The sequence below is a fragment of the Nestor notabilis genome, unplaced genomic scaffold (assembly GCF_000696875.1).
Source record: "Nestor notabilis isolate BGI_N333 unplaced genomic scaffold, ASM69687v1 scaffold3124, whole genome shotgun sequence".
NCBI lineage: Eukaryota > Metazoa > Chordata > Aves > Psittaciformes > Psittacidae > Nestor > Nestor notabilis.
In genome coordinates, this window is record NW_009924068.1 from 70,518 (window position 1) to 91,968 (window position 21,451).

Below are 21,451 nucleotides of genomic sequence, written 5' to 3' on the forward strand. Positions count from 1 at the left end.
CCAGCCACACTGCCCCAAGCCTGTAGTGTTGCATGGGGTTGTTGTGGCCCAAATGCAGGATGTGGCACTTTGCCTTGTTGAACCTCATGCAATTGGCCACAGCCCATTGATTCAGCCTGTCCAGATCCCTCTGCAGAGTCTCCCTGTCCTTCAGCAGATCAACACTCCCACCCAACCTGGTGTCATCCACAAATTTACTGAGGGTGCACCTGATCCCCTCATCCAGGTCATCAGTGAAGATATAAAACGACACTGGCCCTAACACCAAGCCCTGAGGGACACCAGTCACCAACTAGATGTGATACCATTTACTACCACTCTTTGGGCTCAGACACCTAGCCAGTTTCCAACCCAGCTAAGTATACACCTAACCCATGAGCAGCTAATTTGTCCAGGAGAATGCTGTGGGAGACAGTGTCAAATACTTTACTTAAAGTCCAAACAGACAATGTCCACAGCCTTTCCCTCATCAACCAGGAGGGTCACCGTATAGTAGAAGGAAATCAGGTTGGTCAAGCAGGACCTGCCCTTCATGAGCCCCTGCTGACTGGGCCTGATCCCTCCACTTTGCAGCAAGTATTTTATGATCTCACTTAGGATCATCTGCTCCATGACCTTGTCCATCACAAATGCTTTTCTTCTCCTCCTGATGCCCTGGGAGCAGCCTGCTACTCTGTAGCACAGTGGATGAGTAGTCTGTTCCCAACACTTGCTGTCAGTAACAGGCACACACAGGTACAGAGGTGGAGGAGAAAGCTCACACCCTTGTTTACCCCGAGGCAACTTTTTTCATGTGCCCACACTCCTAGCTGAGCACTGGTGTGGCCATAGCATGGGTAGATGCATTCCCACTGCTTACGATGGGTCAAAACCGCAGTGAAGACGTGACACCACAGCTTCCACACTGGGAAGCTACGAGCTGATTCCAGAAACAGGCATCAACTACATTTTCGAGGGCCACAATAAGTCTGTATGATGCTTAACCTTGTTAACTTGCCCAGAGCCAGTTTCATCCAACCATGCTGCTGTGCGTTGGTGTGCAGACAGACTTTCGTCCACCTCCGTTCCCCCTCACTTCAATAAGGTTAATAGCTCTCTCCTACCTACCAGATGGGTGGCAAAGATAAACACGTCAGGCATCGGGAAGCATGCAAATGCACTGATGATTGGGTGCAGCTAAATGCTTTAGAAAGATAACAAAATAAATAAACTTTACCACATCAAAACCAAAAGGACCAGGACCCATTCTTTGGACAGAAGGCAAACACGCATGGCTTGGCCATGTCCACAGTATTCAATTTAGCCTCCAGATCAGTGTGATCATATCCAAACTGCCCACTGGGAATGGTCCATGGCCTGCTCTGGCTCCTGAGCTGTGCCAGGCATTGTATGGGAGAGCCCAGGCCAAAAGCTTGCCCAGGCCTCTCCTAATGATTCTGTTAGGGCAAGTCCATGCTAATGATGATGATTGATACACCCATCAAACTGTTTATTAGCATAGAAGTCCCCTTTCAGACTGGCTTTCACCATTGAAATGCTTTCTCTTTGGATAACTATCTTTATTGTTACCTTTTCTTTGCCCATCACAGCTCTATGCTGTGGACATTTGCAAGAAAACTTAACTTTGTGCTCATATGGCATCAATTATTTCATGTAATCTCTGCCTTCTTTCCCAGCTGGACCACCTCTTTTTCCCCTTCTCCCCACCTCCTTCCTTAATACAAGGAAAACAGGAGTGATTTTCATTAGAGATTCTGAGAGCATCCTGCTCCTGTGCCTAGGTTGTCCCATCTGATCACAGTGGAGTGGGTGGAAAACCAGAAGATGTTGAGTTAAGGAGGAGGAGGTAGGTCATAGTGAGCAGATGTGTTCCCACAGCGGGTTGTAACACTGATACATACAAATTGGGTAGCTATAAGGGGGGCTAAATCCCGATCAGGGTTTCTGCTACTTGTTCCAGATACTCTGGTATAATTGCTTTTTGAAGCATTACCAGTTGATTTCTGGGAAGGGGTGGTGTTGGTCAGCAGTTTTGTTGTAGTACCAGGAAGCCCTAAGGCAGAAGCAAAAACTAGAACTGGAAAAAAAGTCCCACGAAAAAGGCTTCCTACCAGAAACTGTGATTCAAGTAAACTTCATTTCCCACCTCCCTGCCCCTAACAAGGCTTTGACAAAAAAAAAGACACTTTCCTGAAACAAAAGAATTTCTTTCAAAAAAACCTTTGTTTCAGAAGTTAAAAAAAAAAAAAAAAAAGGATTTGTGTGTCACGCTGCAACTGCTCTTTTGATGTATTTGGGTAACTGATTTCTTAATGCCTCGGTAGTGGTGTAAATATAACACAGCAGAGAGATTAAGTCATTTGATACTGTGGCAAGATGTCAAATAAGACCTGGTATAGCAGATGAAATAGCCTATTTATTTATTGTATATCATTTCATTAAAAAAACCAACAAACAATGACCAAACAACAAAAATAAAACCAACCCCAAAACATTAAAAGCTGTTGCTAACACAAATAGAAGACCTTATCTTAATCCTTAAACCAAAATCTACCCTTTAGGTGATGTCATATAGCAGTTTGACTCTGACATGTAGTACTGGCATTTCCTGCAAAATGGAAATAATAAGACTGTAGGTTTTGCTGAGCACTTCCTCCACACATACGTAGACACATGTTTCTCCTCCTACCTCCTCACTGCCTGTAATCACTGCTCTGATGAAGTGTGACCAATCCAGAAAAAAATTATTATGTGGGATGGTGGATTCAATGGAAAAACATCATTTATTTTCCACCCAGCAAAATCCTTTTTGTTACTGCTCTTTGATAAACTATGGTTTCTGTTCTTTTCAGAAGCCTCGACAATGGCAGACTGTGCCTTTTCATCACTTGAGAGCTTTTCCTTTCGATCGCTCAGCTATAAATAGGAAAGTCTTTGTTCTGTCCCCTTTGGATCACAGCTACAAACATGAACCATGGAGGACACTCGAGCCTTTCCATGCTTCTTGGTTGTTCTCCTGTGAGAAAGCAGCCGCACAAACAAATAGGCTGCTTTGTTTGTACTTTCTCTGAAGTCGCAATTTCTTCCACTAAATGTTTACGCATTCCAAAGTCAAGCAACTTGCCTTGCATCTTGGGAACCCAGCACTGGTGATTTACGCTACTTTCAGGAAGATTTGGAGATGTATATTTAATGGGTTCAGTTAACAAGTTAATTAGCATGTTTTTTTCTCGAAGCTAAACGTTTGTTAAATCAAAACACAGCTAGCATTTATTTTGGTGCTAATGAGAACATTTTCATAAAAACCAAGTTTAGAGCCAGTAGAAGGATCCTGGCTTGGCACAATTTCAAGAGAAGGGCTTGATCCAAAGCTCTGTACAAAGTCACGGGATTTTTTTCCCTCTGTTTCAGCAAGTTTGGAGTCAGCTGCTCAGTTTAGGTGTAGACTGTATAAGAGAGGGCAGTCTGCCACTTAGGGTCCGCAGTGTTTGCAAGCCTGATCTGGAGGACCTATGTCTAGGATTCAAAGTCAAATATAATGTTACTGGTGCCTTCGGTCCTTTGCATGCCAGCACTGGATGATCATAGAATCATAGAATAGTTAGTGTTGGAAAGGACTTTAAGTTCATTTAGTTCCAACGCCCCTGCCATGGGCAGGGACATGAGCAACAGCCTGAGAGCATCAGGTGCTCCTGAAAACCCTGATGCCTGGACATGACTGGCTTGGCCCAAGATAGAACCACATAGCAAGGGATAAGCAATCTGTTCTTCACGTGTCTTCACTGGGTTGTCTATCTCCTCAGTTACTCATTTCTGAAGCTCTTCCCTGCCTTGGTTTTATTTCTCTTCCAGCTCAGCCTCCTTCTTTTCCCTTTCCTTTCTTTTCTTTCTTTCTTTTTTTTGGGTACAAATAAACTAAATTCTCCAAACCATCTGCATTGCTATCAGACATTGCTTTTTCAAAAAACTTGGCACCATTTCTGAAGTTTCCCTATGTACACTTTCCTGTTCGTGTATTTCCGTCATCCAGGTATCATCACTCAATAACCATACTGTGGCTGTAATGCTTTTCACATGGAAGGAATTGTGTTTTATTGATGGCAAATGTTGTAATGCACTTTCATGTCAAGATGAAAATCTGAAGAAGAAACTTATTTTAGTGCGTGCCACATGAAACCTCTACACTGAACCAGGCTGTAGAGAGAATATATTCAAGTACACATATGCTGTTACTATAAATAGCAAATAAAACAGTCTTGGCATGCAAGAATGGGCACAAGAACATATTTTTACTGCAAAATATTTAGCATGGGCACAGTCAAGTAGCACTCTCGCAAGCCATTTCCAGGCATAGACCACATGTTATCAAAGCTAAGGACCACTCTGAATAGTCATTTTGGATGTGTCTACTCTCTTCTAGGGCCTAAGGGTATTTAGTATTATGGATCTGATGAAAAAAACAGAGGACCAGAGCCTGAGCACAGGCATTGTTTGGTTCATGCAGCTGAAGTAATCAAGCCCACCACAGCACATAAGCAAAGACATGTTGGGGATGTCATTCTCTTACCTGCCACCTGATTTCTATCATCACAATAGGGACCAAATGCTGTGTGGGTCACTTTGATGATGGTTTTATTTGGCTAATGGGTGCCTGGTGAAGCCACAGAATCTCATGACGAGAGGTTCGGAGCAACCTACTCCTCAGAAGCCAGCCTGTTTCCATGGACCCAGGTGTGCAGCACAGCCAGCTAATACAAAATGCCTGCTTGGCACCAAGGGGCCATCTACACGATGAAGCTGGGGACAGCAGTGCCTCTATCTTGTCATTACCCCACATCCAGCATGACTCTACACAGCTGACTAACGTCGCTCCTGCTGCTGCTTAGGGATATACACAGCCTCCTCAGAGCCCTTGCTTGGGTCCCACCTGCACCCAAGCCATGGCTCTTGCTATTGCCAGTGCATGAGTCTTTCTCTGGTTATTTTTTGGCTCTCTTGCTCTGCAAAGAACAATGCAGCTGAAATGATTAAATTCATCCTTACACTGGTTTTTGTCTCAGTTCAGTACCCTGCTGTTACCTGCCATTGGCTCCCCTCCAACTGTTCCAACATGACTGAGAGTTGTCCTGGGGTGATTTTAGCCCCATTGAAGCAAAAAGGTTCAGACACCTCTTAGGAGAAGATTCCTGGGATGTTTCCAACTTGTTTTTTTTTTTTCTCAAATGCAAAATATTAAGCTACGCTTGGGAAAGCATCCAAGTCTAAGGCTTTTGTTTGTCTGAAGGAACCTTGAAGCTTTTTTGAGGTTGGATTGTCTCCTCAGCTAAGTCACCATTTGTGCAGTTACTTAATGTTAGTGAATTTGTATCTGATTTATGTATCAGAGAAGCAAGATTACCACCTGTCCCAAATGCAGGAGAAACTGCCCTTCTCCCTCTTTCTCGTTTGTTTCCTGGAGCAGTTTTCTGTTTGCCACTGAGAGAAAAACAAGAAAACTCAACCCAAAGCCCAGCTCCTGTCACTCACCAAGACAAATTCAATGGCTCTCACTATTATCTCCAGCACTGGTCCATCTGCAGCAGTTCTTCCCAGATAGCTCATCCACACCTTGGGCTGGATTTTGGGGGGATGGCTGCTATGTGTAAGCATTAATTAGTCAGTGATACAGGTCCTGGAAATATTTGCACCTGGCAAAGCCAAGATGGAAATGCACTCCTGCCTCCTCCCAAGGGCATATCACTGTTGGTACACCTGCCCTCTTTCCATTTTATTTTCTCCCAGACTTCATAAATCTTGCTTTCCTTTCCACACTGCAGCCCACCATCAGGAGGTGTGAATGCTCCTGTTCACGCAGCCAAAAGGGAAAAAACAGATTTCCTCAAGCTCAGCTTTGCTAAGGCAAACGAAATCTATGTTTTAGGAAGTCAGTGCACCAAAGCAGGAGTCCTGGCAGATGTCAGAAGTGCAAAGGACAGGCCAGAAGCAGCCCAGATTGTGCAAACACATAGCACCCAGGCAGGCAATCCTGATAAGCAAAAAACCTTCTGCAAACAACTAGGACAGCCAAGAGGAAAGATCTACTCTCAGTCTATATTATTCTCCTTTCTAGAAGTTTGGGCTACAGAAGAAACTTTTAGGAAATAGCCAACATCTACATTAACAGTTAAATGTTTTTTGTGGACGGAAAGAGAGGGCTCAATCTTTTCTCTGAAAACACCCACCCAGGGTTCCTGGAAGATGCTGAAGTCGCTGGTTTCTACAGTGGCTGCCTCTTATCAAGGGCTCAGCTTGTGTATCACCCCAGTGTTAGCTCAAGTCTGCAGAAGATCTGAGGAATAACCAGAGGAGTAGGGCAAGGTGTGCATGGATACACAAGGTGGACATCACTGATCCAGAAGTACCACATTCCTGGGGATATAGAAAGTGGGAACTCAAATTGTTTTAAATGGAGCATCTTCTCATCTTGCTTGAGAAGCAAGATGGAGCACATCTTGTCAGCTGGGACTTTTCTTTTAAAATCTTAATTCTCTCTTTTTCTGGTTTCTAGGGCTTGAGTGAGGAGAGTGATCCTCTCCTATTTTTTAGATGTTTATGTTCAGCATCCTGAGTTTATTCATAGAGCAATAAGCCTGCCTTTATAAAACAAGGCCAAATCTAGGTCAAATCTGACAAACATTTTATCCTTTGCTCTGCAGAATTAGAGGGCTCAGGCACATGATTGTGTCATTGCAGCTGAATGAGTGACACCGCGTCAGCCTCACCAATGGGTGAGTGGTAAGGGTAAGGCAAAACACACTAGCTTGAAACCTCTTTCATCAGGCTTTCGGTAAATGTGCTTCATCCCATATTTGCTGACAGTCACCATTTGCGTTGCATTATTTCACTGTTTGTGGGCACAAAGCCTCTTCACAAGCTCTTAGTTTTCTATGTAATAAAATTTCTTGCAGTATTTAGAAGGAACCAGAAAACATGGCATGTCTATAGCTGAGCTTCTAAACCCGGGCTGGCCAGTGCTGGATTGCCTGTTGTCCTATTCAGGGCCCCACTGAGGCACAGTGGGGCTGTCCAGCCTGCATTTCTTTTGAAGAAGATCCATATTCAGAGGGAAGTGGTGCATGGTCCAGTTTTCTCCCAGCAGAAGAGTTGGAATATGGCAAGAATGCACCCAGTTACAAATATGTTGATGGCTGGAGAGGAAAAGGGCATTATGGAGCACTTCTACTGCCTACTGTGGACTCAGTCTTCAAAATAATCTCATCCTTGAAAAGTGAAGAGCTGCTCCAGCCCTCATTACACACAGCACAATCCCAGTAGTTCTGTCTCCTTCCAAAGGGGGGTAAAAAATAACATTAAAAGCTGCCAAAAGTCTAAGTTAAACCTTTAAACTCTAATAAGGATGTACTTTCTTACAAAATCACTCACTTTATCTACATGGGTTTCATGTTCACAGAGCTCCCCTCATACTCAAGGAACAGCTTGAAGTGTCAGCAGCTATTCATAGAAGTTGCTTCTGCACATGAGTCAAACAAGGTGGTCAGGATGCGACAGCCCAGACAAAGTCAGAGCAAATAAAATGCAAATAAGGAAACTAGATTAATGTGGTTAAGCCCTTTTCCTCTGCTATCTTCAGCACCTTTGCAACACCACTGTGATGGCTGATAAGAAAACGGGGGGGTCAAAGTGCCAAGAAAACAGAGGTTGTTTCCTTTGTATCAAATATGAAAAGCAACACCTCTTGGCTTTCTCATGGCTTGGCCCAACTCAGAGTGGCTAAACTTTGCTCAGGCGGGACTGGCCGCAAGGAGGAGTCATCTGCACAACACCACATCCCACCCATTAGCACGTTTCAAAGCCTGGGACACCTCATTTTTCCTGTATGCTCTGGTTTTCTGCATTGAGCAAAAGGCTATATACCATTTCTTCCACTTCAGGAAACGTATGCAAAAACTTTTCAATAATGGTCAATGCAAGTTATCCCTGACTTACTCACTGGGGATGGAAAAGGTCTCTCTAAAAGATCTGCCACCTCTACAAACAACCTGGCAACGCTGTTTGCCACATTCTTGCTACTATAATGGGGTCTCAATGCCCAGATTTTGTACTGAAAAACAAGTACAAAGTTGCAGACTTAAAATTCAAGCTGCTGGAGTCTAAGGATGTAAACTTGTTAAAGGAGAAACAGTCAGGCTTGGGGAGGGAGGGCTTTCTGAGGCAGCTGATTAGACCAGGAGATAAACTGTGAGATCCCCAGAGAAACTGCTAAGGACAAAAAAATGAAAGACAAACTATGTAGGAACTCTAAGTCCTGTAAGAAGACAACCAGCACAAGACAAATCTGAGAACTGATATTCATAATTGTACTAGATAATAACCATTATGGATACAACAGAAATACTGCTTTTATGGCGCTTAATCTTTTCCTTCACCTCTCCCACTGCCAGGTCCCTCTCTGCTCTACTTTTATGTCTCAGATAATTTATAAAATTACAGTAAACTCAGAGCAATTTTTCCCAGTTTCTCCAGTTTCCTTTTGTATTTAGAGTCTTAAAAATGACTTGGCCAAGAACTTGTCATTTTTTCCAGCTGTGTTGATTCGTCTACCAAAGATGTTGCTTTGTCTCACTGATATTCAGCGAATTGATCTCCAACACCAGCAGTATCAGATACTGGAGTTTGCAGAGGGGCAGTGGGGTAGGTTACAGCTTGGATGAACAAACCACTGCCCAAAGGAGAAGTTGTCGTCCCCTGTTTTCTGAAGTCTTCAAAACAATCTGGAAACCTCCAGTCCAATCACACAATCTTGGTCCCAGGGTATATGGTCTAGCTGGGTGTCCTGGGTTCAGTTAAACCACGACACTGGGGTTCTGCACAGGTAAGAACCAAAGCACTGCAGCAATGAAGAATGTAACATTAACAACTGTTACATTGCCACTACTTAATTACCCAGATGGCTTTCAAAACTGCCTATCTAGAGGCCAAATTCCTCCTTTTCCTAAGTAACAGAAATCTGTCCTGCGAAGAGAATGGGTCTTCCCATGCAAAGCCAGAGGCAAATCCCACCTCTTCATCAGCACTGTCTCACCTGTTGGGTTACTGGCAGGGCCAATTTGCCCTGGCTCACACACACAAGTACAAGGTGCTGAACCACTCACATGCACAGAAAACAAACATCCTTAAAGCCTGAACGTGCATTTTAGAGTGCTTCTCACAGCAAGGAAACTGGAGTTTTCTATGTTCCACTTAAAAATATTTGAGTATCACATAAGTGCTACAATAGTGCATGAATACATATATACATAAATAAAAAATCTATAAACTATTGGCCCTAATCCTTAAATCTTAGCAAATTAGCTGTTGACTTAAGATCACCTTTGAGCACATCTTGGGCCATATTCTTTTCTCTTGGTCATCTACATGGTGGAGGATATCCATTCTGGCATCTAGCTTTGGTTTCTGAATTAGCGGTCTGTATAACACTTCTGATACAGTCTGTGAAACCTTTTTAGGGCAATTTAGGGATTACGTTCTTGCTTTAGGGTAGTCATTGTCCTCAGCCCAGAGCTCACTGTGAGGTCTGAGAGGTCATCTGGCAGGTGAGAAGTCACAAGGTAGGAGACAGTAACCTTCAAGGCTCTGCTTCCCACTGTTACCTTTGCAGAAAACATTCAGACAGCTTTTACTGGCTCAAAAAGAAAACCAGCAGGATTCATTTCTACTACTTATTACCTGAAGCAACTTATTCCATTGTATATCTCACTAGTAATGTTTTTAAACCTTTATTGTGAACCCAAAGAGGGCAAAGTAGAGTGAACACTATAACGTATGTGGCAGAAAAAAAAAAATCCCAAAACTACAACCCCCCTTTTCTTTTTAATTGGGATTGGTATTGACCTGTTAAGGTGAAATGTGATTACTGGCAAAGTTTTGGCCTTTTCCAGAAAAATGACATCACAGCCTTTCAATTCTTTGAAATTTGCCTTGTCACAAATATTGACAAATGGGTACATAATTTACTAAGAAACATTGATTTCTTAACAACAGCTGTAAAGCAGCCAAAAACCCTCGGAAGAAAAACAACTGCATTTTAAGCTAAAAGAAGTAACTAAGTAACACTCACTTTTCCTAAATAAACCAGGAACTGCAGGATTGATAGTAAGATTAGCTCCCCTGTCCCATATATACTTTAACCCATTTCTGATAATATGTCAAAAGCCACCTTTGACTTAACAAGGTGGTAAATACAAAGGCCAAATCATATTGATATTAAACAATGATTAATATTTTCACTAATGCCTATCTAAAGCATTGCACAACTTTTATTAAGTACCCATCGCTGCTGGACACTTGAGAAGAGAGTGAGCTTACGAAAACATTATCGAAGTGAACCACTTCTCATTCTGGGAGGCAGCTGAAAATTTGATTAAGCCCTTTCTCACACTGTATATGGTATGTGGTATGTTTCTGGGCTTCCCGTCTTCTGCCTTTGAGGTTCAATTTCTTATTTGCAGTTGTTGTGGCAAAAAAAGTTGACATTTTGCAAGGCCTGAAGTCTGCGGTCATTCTCATCTCTAGCAGGACACCTTTGCAAATTCAGCCTTATTCTTTTCTCTGTCAGATGTACATTTTCATGGGTCGTTAAGGACCAAGGGGCACTAGCCGGGCTGCTATAATTTTCCTTCATTTTGGTCCACACCACCCATGTGATGCTGAAAGGACATAATGGGATGGGAGAAGCTCCATGTGCACCAGTCATGGGCTTAAGCTACGGACCTAGGAAAGAGACGGATCCCTTGGTGCAACTCGTACCAGATCTCATGGATCAGGAAGGGTTTATAATTCAAATACTTTAAGATAATTAAAATACTTTAAGATAATTAAAATACTTTCATAGAGTAGAATCAGAGAATCAGAGAATCAGAGAATAGTTTGGGTTGGAAAGGACCTTCAAAGGTCATCTAGTCCAACCAACATTCAATGAGCAGAGACATCTTCAAGTAGATCAGGTTGCCAGGAACCACATCCAGCCTGGCCTTGAATGTCTCCAGAGATGATGCATCCACCACCTCTCTGGGCAACCTGTGCCTGTATTTTACCACCCTCATTGTGAAAAATTCCTTCCCCATGTCCAGTCTGCATCTCCCCTCTTTTAGTTTAAAAACATTAGCCCTCGTCCTAACTAACCGATCCTTTAAACATGGCAGTAACCGAAATGCCAAAGGGCCAATAGTGACATTAAATCTGGCAGCAACTTTAGCAAGTCTACACTTCCTTAAAGCACAAACTGGATCTGATTTTAGCTTTGCTTTTTGGCAGAAAGAAAGAGACAAATAGAAGATCTGAACACTGACCCTACATGTTCAACAGCTTCTTGGGGAGCAGGAACAGTGGGTGTCTTCAGGACCCTACTACTTCCAGATGAAAACCAGGATTTAAGCATGGAGATTTGCCTCTGAGAAGACTTTTGGTTATGGTATGCATCCAATTTTCCATTTTCATCAGGGTTTCACCTCTCAGCTCCATGGGGATGGGTGTGAGCTGACGCCAACTTGACTTGAACAGATGCGCAGAGGTGCCATCTCCTCCTCTGAACCATGGTCTGTTCAAGTACCAGTGGTTTGTGGTTCCTGTCTCTAGCTTGTCACGCTGTAGATGACCTAAATTATCTCTCTCTTTTTTTCTCTTCTCCAGATGGTGAGGTCTGATACAGGCAGGTGTGTCTGAGCAAGCAATTGCCCTGTCACAGGGCACACGTCTGTTCTGCTGACAGAGAGGGTATGCAACAAAACAACCATACACTAGCTGTATAACATGCACAGCTTATTAAAGAAGCACACTAAAGCAGAAAAGCACACTAATGTGAATTGAGTATATATCTCTCTATATATAGTAAGTACAATAATATATATGAGCAAATCATATATACATATATAAGTAAAATATAGAGGAAAACTAGCAACGCATCAAATCATTACTGCACAGACGGACCAAAAATCAGGAAGAAATACACCACCAATTACCACCAAATCATCACCCAGGCCCACACTTCAAGCTGGGAAGCCCCCTTGCAGCCAATGACAGGAGTCTCAAGTAATTGGGAAAATCCCTGTGTGGTGCATCCACCCATAGGTGAGGCCTCAGATTTGGCTACAAGATGGTTCTGCTTTTATACCCTTAGAAAAACAACCGGCTTTATGCCAGATGTCTAATTGTTTACTCATGGGGCAGTGCAGCTTCTCATGATCTCACTGTTGTCCACACTGAGAGTGCTGGCCAGGTGCCCCAGTGCGGCCAAGTATGAAGGTCATAGAACAGCTGCACACCTATGTTTTCCTGCCTTTTTCTGACAAACAGTGACCATGAGCATAAACATATATACTCTACCAAATACACTTTGACAAAAAACATACTTTGTTATGTCTCTCAGTCAGGAGTGGGAATCAACTCTCAACAAGGTTCCCATCCATTACAACGCCCTCAGCCATGAGCAGAGAATCCTCTTTCCATCCTTCACCACAGGTGCTGCTGACACAGAGCAGGCACAGGGCCGGTTCCGCTGTGCCACAAAAACCTGGATCAGTAAATCCAAGAGACAATAACCAGGTAAAGCTGCAGTCATCAGCACATTGTCTGTTGGTATTTTCTGCCATGGAGGAGCTGGTGTGCTGCTCCAGGGCAGATGCCTACATTAGACAAAATGCCAGTCTTAACAAAACCTTCCCCAAGAAGTGTCTTTTATTAGTAAATCCAGCACACAGGAAAAAAAGTATGTCCTGAAACCTGCTAAATAGAGCAACCAAAATGAGTTCCTAATTTGAAAGTTATGAAAATAGCAACTGGGGAGATCCTCTTGGTCAGGCAGAGATGGGGAGGTTTGAAACAGCACGTACAAAACCTTCCCTCGCTGGCAAGGAAAACAGTTGCACAAGTTCTCCATAAACATCTTTATCCGCAGTCATTAGATGGCAATCCTAAACACTCATGAGTTCTCCCCATGGTTTCACAATAGGTTTTTTTCTGGTTTCTAGGAACTGTTTTCAAGGACTGCCATTCAGCATATGAGAAAACATGTGAACACGAGACACACTTGGTTCTTTTTTCTCTTGCACATTGCCCATTACAGAAACACAAAACACCACATTACAATGTACCCTACTTTTCTCTAACAGTTCACATCCAATACCTATAAGCACATTACAAACGTGAGTGATTTTACTGTGATTTCAAAGAATCCTGCCTCAAGGGAAATGCAGTTTCTGCGTCGAACATAAGGGAAAGATGATTGAAGGGGTACTGTGCGGAGAGTAAGAGGCATCTTTCTTCAATGCCCAATACGATGCCTTATAAAGCCACAGTCCTGTCTCTATCTAGTAGTTTGAGTTAATCTCTTCCAGACAAATAATACAGACTAAGAAAATAAAGCCGGGCAGAGGAGAAAGTACAAAAACAGACAGAAAAAAGATGCCAGTTTAAATCACTGGCCCCAACGCAGCATGTAACCATTTTCTATGGCAAGGAGCAAGTCAAGGAAATTCCTTGTCAACTGGTACTTTCTACAGCTCCACAAAAGCCAAAGGCTGTGGATTTTGCAACTCTTTAAAGTACAGGGGGAAATCCCCACCAGCACTGCTCCAAATCCCTGAGTGGCGCAGGAAGCACTGCTTGACACGAGATGACCAATTGGCAAAGTGGCAGAAGCAGATTGGTTTTCAGTCCTGACTTTGAGATCCAGCTGCCAAACGGCATTGCAAAGAAAGACCTCTGGAGGTTTCTCATCCTTTTTTTTTTTTTTGGCTTATTCTCCTAGTGTATTCATCTTAACAAAAATCAGCTGTTTTCCTCCTCACTTATATAGTATTTGCAGAAGACACTTTAGCATCTGGCCTAGCTACTATTAAAAGATGAGAACATCCTGCTCTGTTAGGAGAACACCACTACTGGCAATAAAAGGGCAGAGATTCTTCCTGAGATCTGTCTGCATGATTTGGGGGCTTTTCCCTTATGCCACAGCCTTTCCTTCCTATTTCCTCATGTTTGCTAATTGGCCTCGCACACCACCCCGAAGCAAGCATAAAAATTGCTTTCCTCGGAGAAACTATCTTACAGCATTTGGATGTAACAGCATCATTTTCAGCTACTAAGGACTTCTTTTTCCAATAGCGGAAATGAGAACGTAAACAAGGTGGAGAGCGTGAGGGGCTGCCTTGGTGTTCAGGCTCCGTCTTTGCTTCCAATAGTGCTCTAAAGTTGCAGCCTGGACGAATACAAATGAAGGGACGGAAAGGAGAAGTCACTAAGCACTGGACCCCTATAAATGTGCAAAAAGGTTTAAACCCTGTGTGCCCAAACCCAGAGGCAGGGAAACACTCCAACCCAGAGGTTGGGGGAGAAGTCACCAATTGTACTTTAGGAGGTGGGGATGGGCATTAGGAGAAGCATGGGGATGAGATGCTCTTCTGAAGCCCCAGCTCCACCTCCACACTTGGAAGACATCAAAATTTGCTGGGCACAGCCATGCTGAGCAGATCTGATGGTGGTGGTCCTGCACTGAGCCTCCTTTGGACCAGGAGACCTGGTCTAAACAGCATTTCTGTGACCGTTTATTGATAATACCCACACTGATGGATTGAAAAATGCTGGCGTTCAAAACCACAGGGCTATTAATAGAGGGACTTCAGCTGATCTCTGCTGGTGTAATCACCATCAGAATTTGGCCATTAATCACTGGCCAGTTGCTGCAGCATATCAACTTTAACATGGGTTGTTTGCTTTTCGCTAAGTGTTGGGACATCCTGCAAGCTCCAGCTGCTCATCCCAAGTGAGCTGCCGGGAGTGAGCAGCCAAGGGCTGCCTCCGCGGATTGCAGTGATCTCTGTGTTTCTTCCTGCCCCACCGCAAATCCCGAGTAAATCTGTTGAGACAGCACAACTTGGCCTTAACTCACATTGTTTTTTGACCAGATCAGCAGTCTGGAAACTGGGTCAATTTTTCTAAACATGTGGTTTAGAAATGTGCTGTTTCAAGGACACTATCCAATGGTGTGAGACCAAACACAGGATTTGTAGTAAAAAGTGCTAAACAACAACAAGAGTTCAAAGCTCTCTATAAACACTGACTCCATGGGAGACCCTGACAAGGTAGAGAAAGAGTAAATGTCGTGTTCTATGTTTAGGGAAACTGAGGCATAAAAAGAGGAGCCCAAAGCTGCCTGGAGAATCACAGACAATGCTAAAATTACTCAGCTACAGAACAAAAGCTAATTTGTCTCATCTTTACAAGTTCTTACAAACAAAACCATAGGGATTTGATTCTATTGTCTCACCCAAATTGCAGGAGGTAAATTCAAGTCTGCTTGCATTCCCAGTGAGGGAAATCCAAGTCCATTTGTTATTTAGGTAACACATTCGACATCAGAAACACAGGTTGCATCTACCCTAAGTAATCCCTGCAGTTAATCTGTGTGCAATTAGCAGGGCAGGCCTGAGAACTTCAATTTTAAATTATGTCATAGGTTCCAAGTTACTTTGTTTGTACTGCATCAGATCACCAGATGCTTCTGGAAGCTTAGGCTTTGTTCTATTTGCATCTCACAGCCTTATCAATTACTGGGGCCAACAGCTTCCTATTCCCACAGGGGTAGATGCCAACATCCCCTCCTCCAAGACCATGTAAGTGTCACCAAGAGACCTCATGGGAACGGCTCCATACATCCCAGACTGATATCGCACCAGCAGCTCCCCATAGGGAAAAGATTATAATTACAGAAGGCCAAAGACAGACCTTGTAAATGCTAAATATTTAATTTTTTGCTTTAAGCTCATGATAAAGTGTCTTTTTTTTTTTCTTTCAAGATGTTGAGTAGAAATGCTCAACCTGCTCCCAGTATTTCGTTCAGCACAGTCATCCCCATCATCTATCCAAAGATGTTGGGTTTCTAGTGGCTTTGCTTATAATTTTAACCTGCACAGCAAATATCTCTGGCAAATAATGCTCTCAGATGTTCTCTGCAAGCATTCAACCAAGTGGTGAGTGCCACTTGGCACCCACAGCACACCATGCCACTTCCCCAAATATATGCTCCAGTGTGTGACACCCCCCCCCAGCTGCAGAGAGCTGCTGTGACTTATGCAGAGCATTGGCTATCCATGAGCAGTCGCCCAGGAGAGGGATTTCATCCCAAAATACCAATTAGTTTCCTTCTGACCACACAGTAGGTAACTGGATGGTAGATCTTATTCCTTGGATATACAACTGAGGTTATTTCATCTTTTTCCCTAGTAAACAGTTTGATGAAGTTTTTATTTGGTGCCAGCACAGGCCTTGGTACTGAGCAGTGAAGTCAGACCCTGCTCCTCTCCTCCACCTCTCCCCCAGAGCTTGTTTCAGGCACAAAAAAAGGCTGATTTAGGCCTGTGGCTGCCAACATCTGGCTGCCCCGAGGCCCTCTGGGGTTGCTCACAGCCACGTGCAATTAAAAAGTTAAACCCGAGGCCAACAGGGAGAGATGGTGTGAGATTCTGCTTCCTGAATGTACACCGCGTGGGACCGGCAAAGGCCTTACTCCAGCAATCCAGAGTTGATGTTCAACCCTCACAACCCAAAAGCAAGAAGCTATTTACTGACACCCAACGATGGAGAAGATAACCACCACCACCCCTAGCAGGAAGCGTCTTTAAAACTTATGTCCTAAAAGTACTTTGGGATTGATCACCCCCCACTGCTCCACATGTCCCTGCATTGGGCAGTCGTCCATGCTGACCAGTGGTAGTCATTTTGCCTCCTGACTGGTTGGTTTCTGGCTAAGGCAAGAGAACAAGAGTCACCTTCTCAAGCTGCAAAAGGGTAAATGAATCAAAAAGTCAAAAGCGACACCCCAGCATGATGCACAATGGGAATTGCTGTACTGCACCAGTGATGGTTTGGCTCTTCCAACCCTTGTGCTGACCATGTCTGCCATAGACCACAGACTCACAGAACTGTTAAGGTTGGAAGGGACCTCTGGAGACCATCTAGTCCAACCCCCCTGCCAAGGCAGGGACACCTAGAGCAGGTTACACAGGAACACATCCAGGAGAGTTTTGAATGTTTCCAGAAAGGGAGACTCCTCTGGGGATCTTGTTCCAACATTCTGCCACCATCAGAGTAAGTTCCTCCTCATGTTGAGGTGAAACTTCTTGTGTTTTAGTTTATTCCCTATCTGGGATAAATGAAAGTTTATCTGGGACATATCCCAGAGAAACGTGCCAGAAACCAACAAAAGGTAGGAGGATCACTGCAACTCCTCAATAACCTATGTTATTGGCTTAACCTGCCTAAGAATTTCATCCCGTCAAACCTCTTTATCCAGGTTGGTTTTAGCTGAGTATATGTTATTCACAAAGTCACGCACATTTTGGCTTAGACAAGCTATAGCAGATAGCTCCTAGCCTGACTCACCAGGCCATGGGATAATTTGGAGGGGACTGAGGAAGATCTCCAGCCCAACCTTCTGCTCCAGCAGCTTCAGCTCCAGGGTCAGACCAGGTTGCTCCATGCTTTACCCCAGGAGTTGGGTCCTGGTAAACCTTCAAGAACAGAGGTGGCAGAACCTCTCCAGGCCCCTGTTCAATCACTTGATCATATGTGGTCAAGTGAAACAGTGAAAAATTGTTTATTTCTGGATTAAGTGGCCATGAAAGCAAGAGTATAATAAACATCCCTCTGCCCTCTGACTAGCTGTGATGGGTTATCCTGTGTACCAGAGGGCAGTGGAAAGTCTTAGCACTAATGTTTATAGCATAATTGCCCCCTCACTTCCCCAACAACTTATATAACAATTACACCACAAAGCATTGATTGATTTGCTTGGTTCCTCACTCTTGGATAAAGCTTCCCTAAAATCAGGACTCAGATTATGGGCTGGAATGAAAGCATCCTTGAAAACCCCCAAACTTTATCTCAGTCTTCAACCACCACACAAGAAATGTGTGGATCCATGGTAAAGCCAACAGTGTTCACAAGATCAGTATTAGAAACATTTAAACTTCAAAGTTAAAGGTTTCTTTAAATGATCAGAACCTCATGCCTCTCTGTGCTACTATTTTGCAGAGTCAAGAAAGAGCTAAAATGGATAAGAACTTACTATGAAACCAGGCACAAGCTTGGAAACAACTCCTGTCCTCTCCTTCTGCAGACAGCCTTAGGTGAACTTAACCTCACCTTCATTAGCTGCATCTCCTCCCACCGCTGACACTGAGATGAAGGAAAAACAGCCTCCTTCTCCAGTCCCCTACCTATCCATATATCTTTTGCTGCTTGGAAACCGATCTTGCCTTAGGCCATGCAAATCACAAGATTATCTGCAACTGCATTCCTCAAGCCTGACCAGGAAGAGGTGGGGATAGCGCAACCCCCATCCTAGTAAAGCGCCATAAACCCCAATCCCTCCTGCCTGGTTTGGAATTCTATCCCAGTTTTACCATAGTTCAAGCTCTGCCCACAGCGCCCTAGCACCAGATATGTCAGTTGTTAGGTTTCAGAGTTAACGATCTAGCAAGAGCAATGGAGCAGTATGTACACCTCTAAGAAATACAGGTTTTGACAGTTTGCAGACTCAGGAAAAGAAGCAACATCTGAGATCAGATTTAGAAGGTGCCCTTTACCATCCACAGGCCTGGAAATTTGCATTTTATATTTAACTGGAAACTTAAGCACTGCAGGAATTGATGGTGCCACCACAAAAGGGCCACTACTGTGTCCTACCATGTACTTACTTTACCCTGCCTGCTGCTAAGAGGAGACAGTGGAAGAAAAAGAAGCATAGAAGAACATTAACAAAAAAAAGCCATTTTATTGAAAATGAAATTCAAACTTCAAATTAATATTACAATCATGAGAAAATGCCAAACAATTCAATTTACAGTTGCAACATACAATACAAATAGTCCCTTTGAAGTTGAAGTAAACTGATCCACAATCATTGTCTGTGGCATAAAGCAGAGTGTGTTTGTACAATATGTGCATGAAAAGCAAATCTTGGGTGACAGCATTTGAAAAAATAAAAAATTAAAGCTTGTATTTACACAAAATGCTACAAATATTTTGTTCCAGCGGAAATTCAAGACTGGTAAAGCATATTTAACAACAAAAAAAAAAAACTGGAATGTCACTCATATTACCTAGAACAAAAGTTACTGTAAAAGTATGGTTTTGGCTGATATACTTAAAAGTACTGCATTAAAAAAAAAAAAAAAAAGCAAAGAGTTATCTGTAAACATGGAAGTAAACAAACATCTAAAAAAGTTCTCAGAAAATGTTAAAATGAAATGCATTCTATTTAAAAACAAGAAGAAATTCAGGGGTTCAGAGAATGGGGCTTCTTTGAGCTCATGGCTGATCCAAGTTTAATTATTGCTTTTGCTCATGGCTTGTTGGCTGCATGCAGCCCGGTCGGGGCTAAGCTTTGCTTTGCTAAGTGTGAAAGTGCAAAATTTTCCCCACTCAAGATGGTACCTGTAGAAACCAGTAAATTTTGCTCGGGAGACTGCTGCCCGAAAAGTTCTATACTAAGAAAGACACAGCAGCTCGTCTTTTAAAAGGAACAAAAAACGCCATGCGAATGATGCTGTGGGTTAAATAATTTGCTTTACTCTTCCATCCTGACCTGCTGACCCCAATCTTGTTACTCTTAGGAAGAGGGAGAGGAAGGTTTAATCCTCTGTTTGGCAAAAGGGACATCGTGCCTGTTGTGCTGGAAGTAAATCTTTGGTAGGGTAAGAGAGCTGGAAAGCAAAAAAAAAGGCCATTTTTACTCTTTCAGTGTATGACCAGTGCCAAAGATTGCCACTGACCAAACAGAAGGGCTGTCGTACCTTTGAGAAAACTCCTTTCTGCTGATGTTAAGTACCTTGCAAAATGTCAAATAATCTGCTGGGATTTACTACATAGTGTCAGTGGCAGGTTTTTTGGGCCTGAAAATCCTGATTCAAGAGCATTCGCACGACCCTCCATGACCAGCCTGACATACCAGGATTATCCAAAGGCACCAGGAGGGTTCAGAGCACAGGGGTCTACTGAGAGTCAAGGAGCTAGTGCTCCTCCACCCATAGGTATTTAGAAAATCCTTTTCTTCCTATCTCAAGCAGGCAGAGCCAGATGCCTGCCTGCACAACCAGGGAAGCTGAGGGCAGGGATCAGGCTCATGCACCTCAACCAGGCAGAGAACATGGTATCAACATCTGTCCCTAATGGTCCAGTTGAAAAGCTGTGGGGACACAAAGAGTCCTGTTGGTACCGAGCAAAACAAAAGTCTGGTCTGTGCTGGATTTATCCAGAAACAAAAACTAAGTGCTTGAATTTTACAACAAAGTCTTTTTTAAAAGAAAGAAAGAAAGAAAGAAAGAAACAAGGAAAGAAAGAAAGAAAGAAATCTGGGTTGCTGCCTGCAGCCACTCTTAACAACATTTCAAAACAAAAGCACCCTAAAAATTACTTAATATGCATACAGTAAACCTTAAAAAGCCCTTCTCAGCAATAACAAATAATGTACAAATATAGTACCTTTTTTTTAAATAGGAAACAGCTTGCACTGGCAGTACATCTTTTTCTCTTGCTTACTAAACAAAAAACAAAACTGAAATGTGTAACCAGACACTGGCTTTTTAAGTGCTGCTGAGACTAACAAACGTATTTTACAGTTACAAATAAATGGACAGTGGTATGCTTCAAGCTACCACAAACCAACAATAAATAGAATCAATTACAGCTTCCATCTTTGAAGGAAAACTAAGTATTAGAAGAAAAACAAAGTGTCTTACTTATACTTTAAGCATACTTGGTATACAACCTTTAGAAGGCAAAGACTTTATTAATTTATTTTCTTTAAGAGCACGTCATCACGCAAATTGGAGAGATGTACCACGCTAATGTCAACTCATTTAACAGCTTTGCTATTAATGAGCAGTGATGGTGTTGTTCAGCTCTGTTTGGCTATGCCCACTGTTGATCTACTGAGATAGATACTCTGTAGGTAGCCCAAATACAGCCAAAGAGCGGTGTGGCGGTCGACAGCCCGCTGAGGAGGCTGTGGACTGCAATGGCCAAGGCAGGGGAAGGAGGCAGTGCTGGCTAACACCATCAGCTTGTGCCGAACGTCCCACTAAACCAGACTTAACATCACCTGCTTGGGGATAGCACGGGGCAGGCGGGTCAGGCCCCACCCGCATCACCTCCCTGTTTGCTGTAGCAGCCCTGGGTTGGGAAAAAGTTGGGCCCCTCCACTGTCTAGTTTGGCAGCAGACAGGTTGGTTAAGGGTTTCAGGTGCAATCTGCTCTCCCTGTATTGTGCCTGGGAGCCCCAGGGTGGCTTTTAAGGTGACTTTTTCTCTTCAGCGTTTGCAGAGGTGAGTATTGCTGCCCTTGTGCTTGTCTCTTTAATACAGCAACAGCCACATCAGCTTCAAAGTCAACACAGCAT

The 21,451-nt window shown here is 43.3% G+C and overlaps 1 protein-coding gene across 1 annotated transcript in view; it reads right to left on the reverse strand.

Moving 5' to 3' along the window:
* LOC104404097 (predicted GPI-anchored protein 58) overlaps window positions 1–17,530 on the reverse strand; it is a 65,209-nt gene extending 47,679 nt beyond the window's left edge. Inside the window, exon 1 of the mRNA XM_010012446.1 lies at window positions 17,434–17,530. Within this exon, the coding sequence (XP_010010748.1) occupies window positions 17,434–17,530 (97 nt within the window). The remainder of the gene's footprint in view (window positions 1–17,433) is intronic.
* Window positions 17,531–21,451: the final 3,921 nt, after the last annotated feature.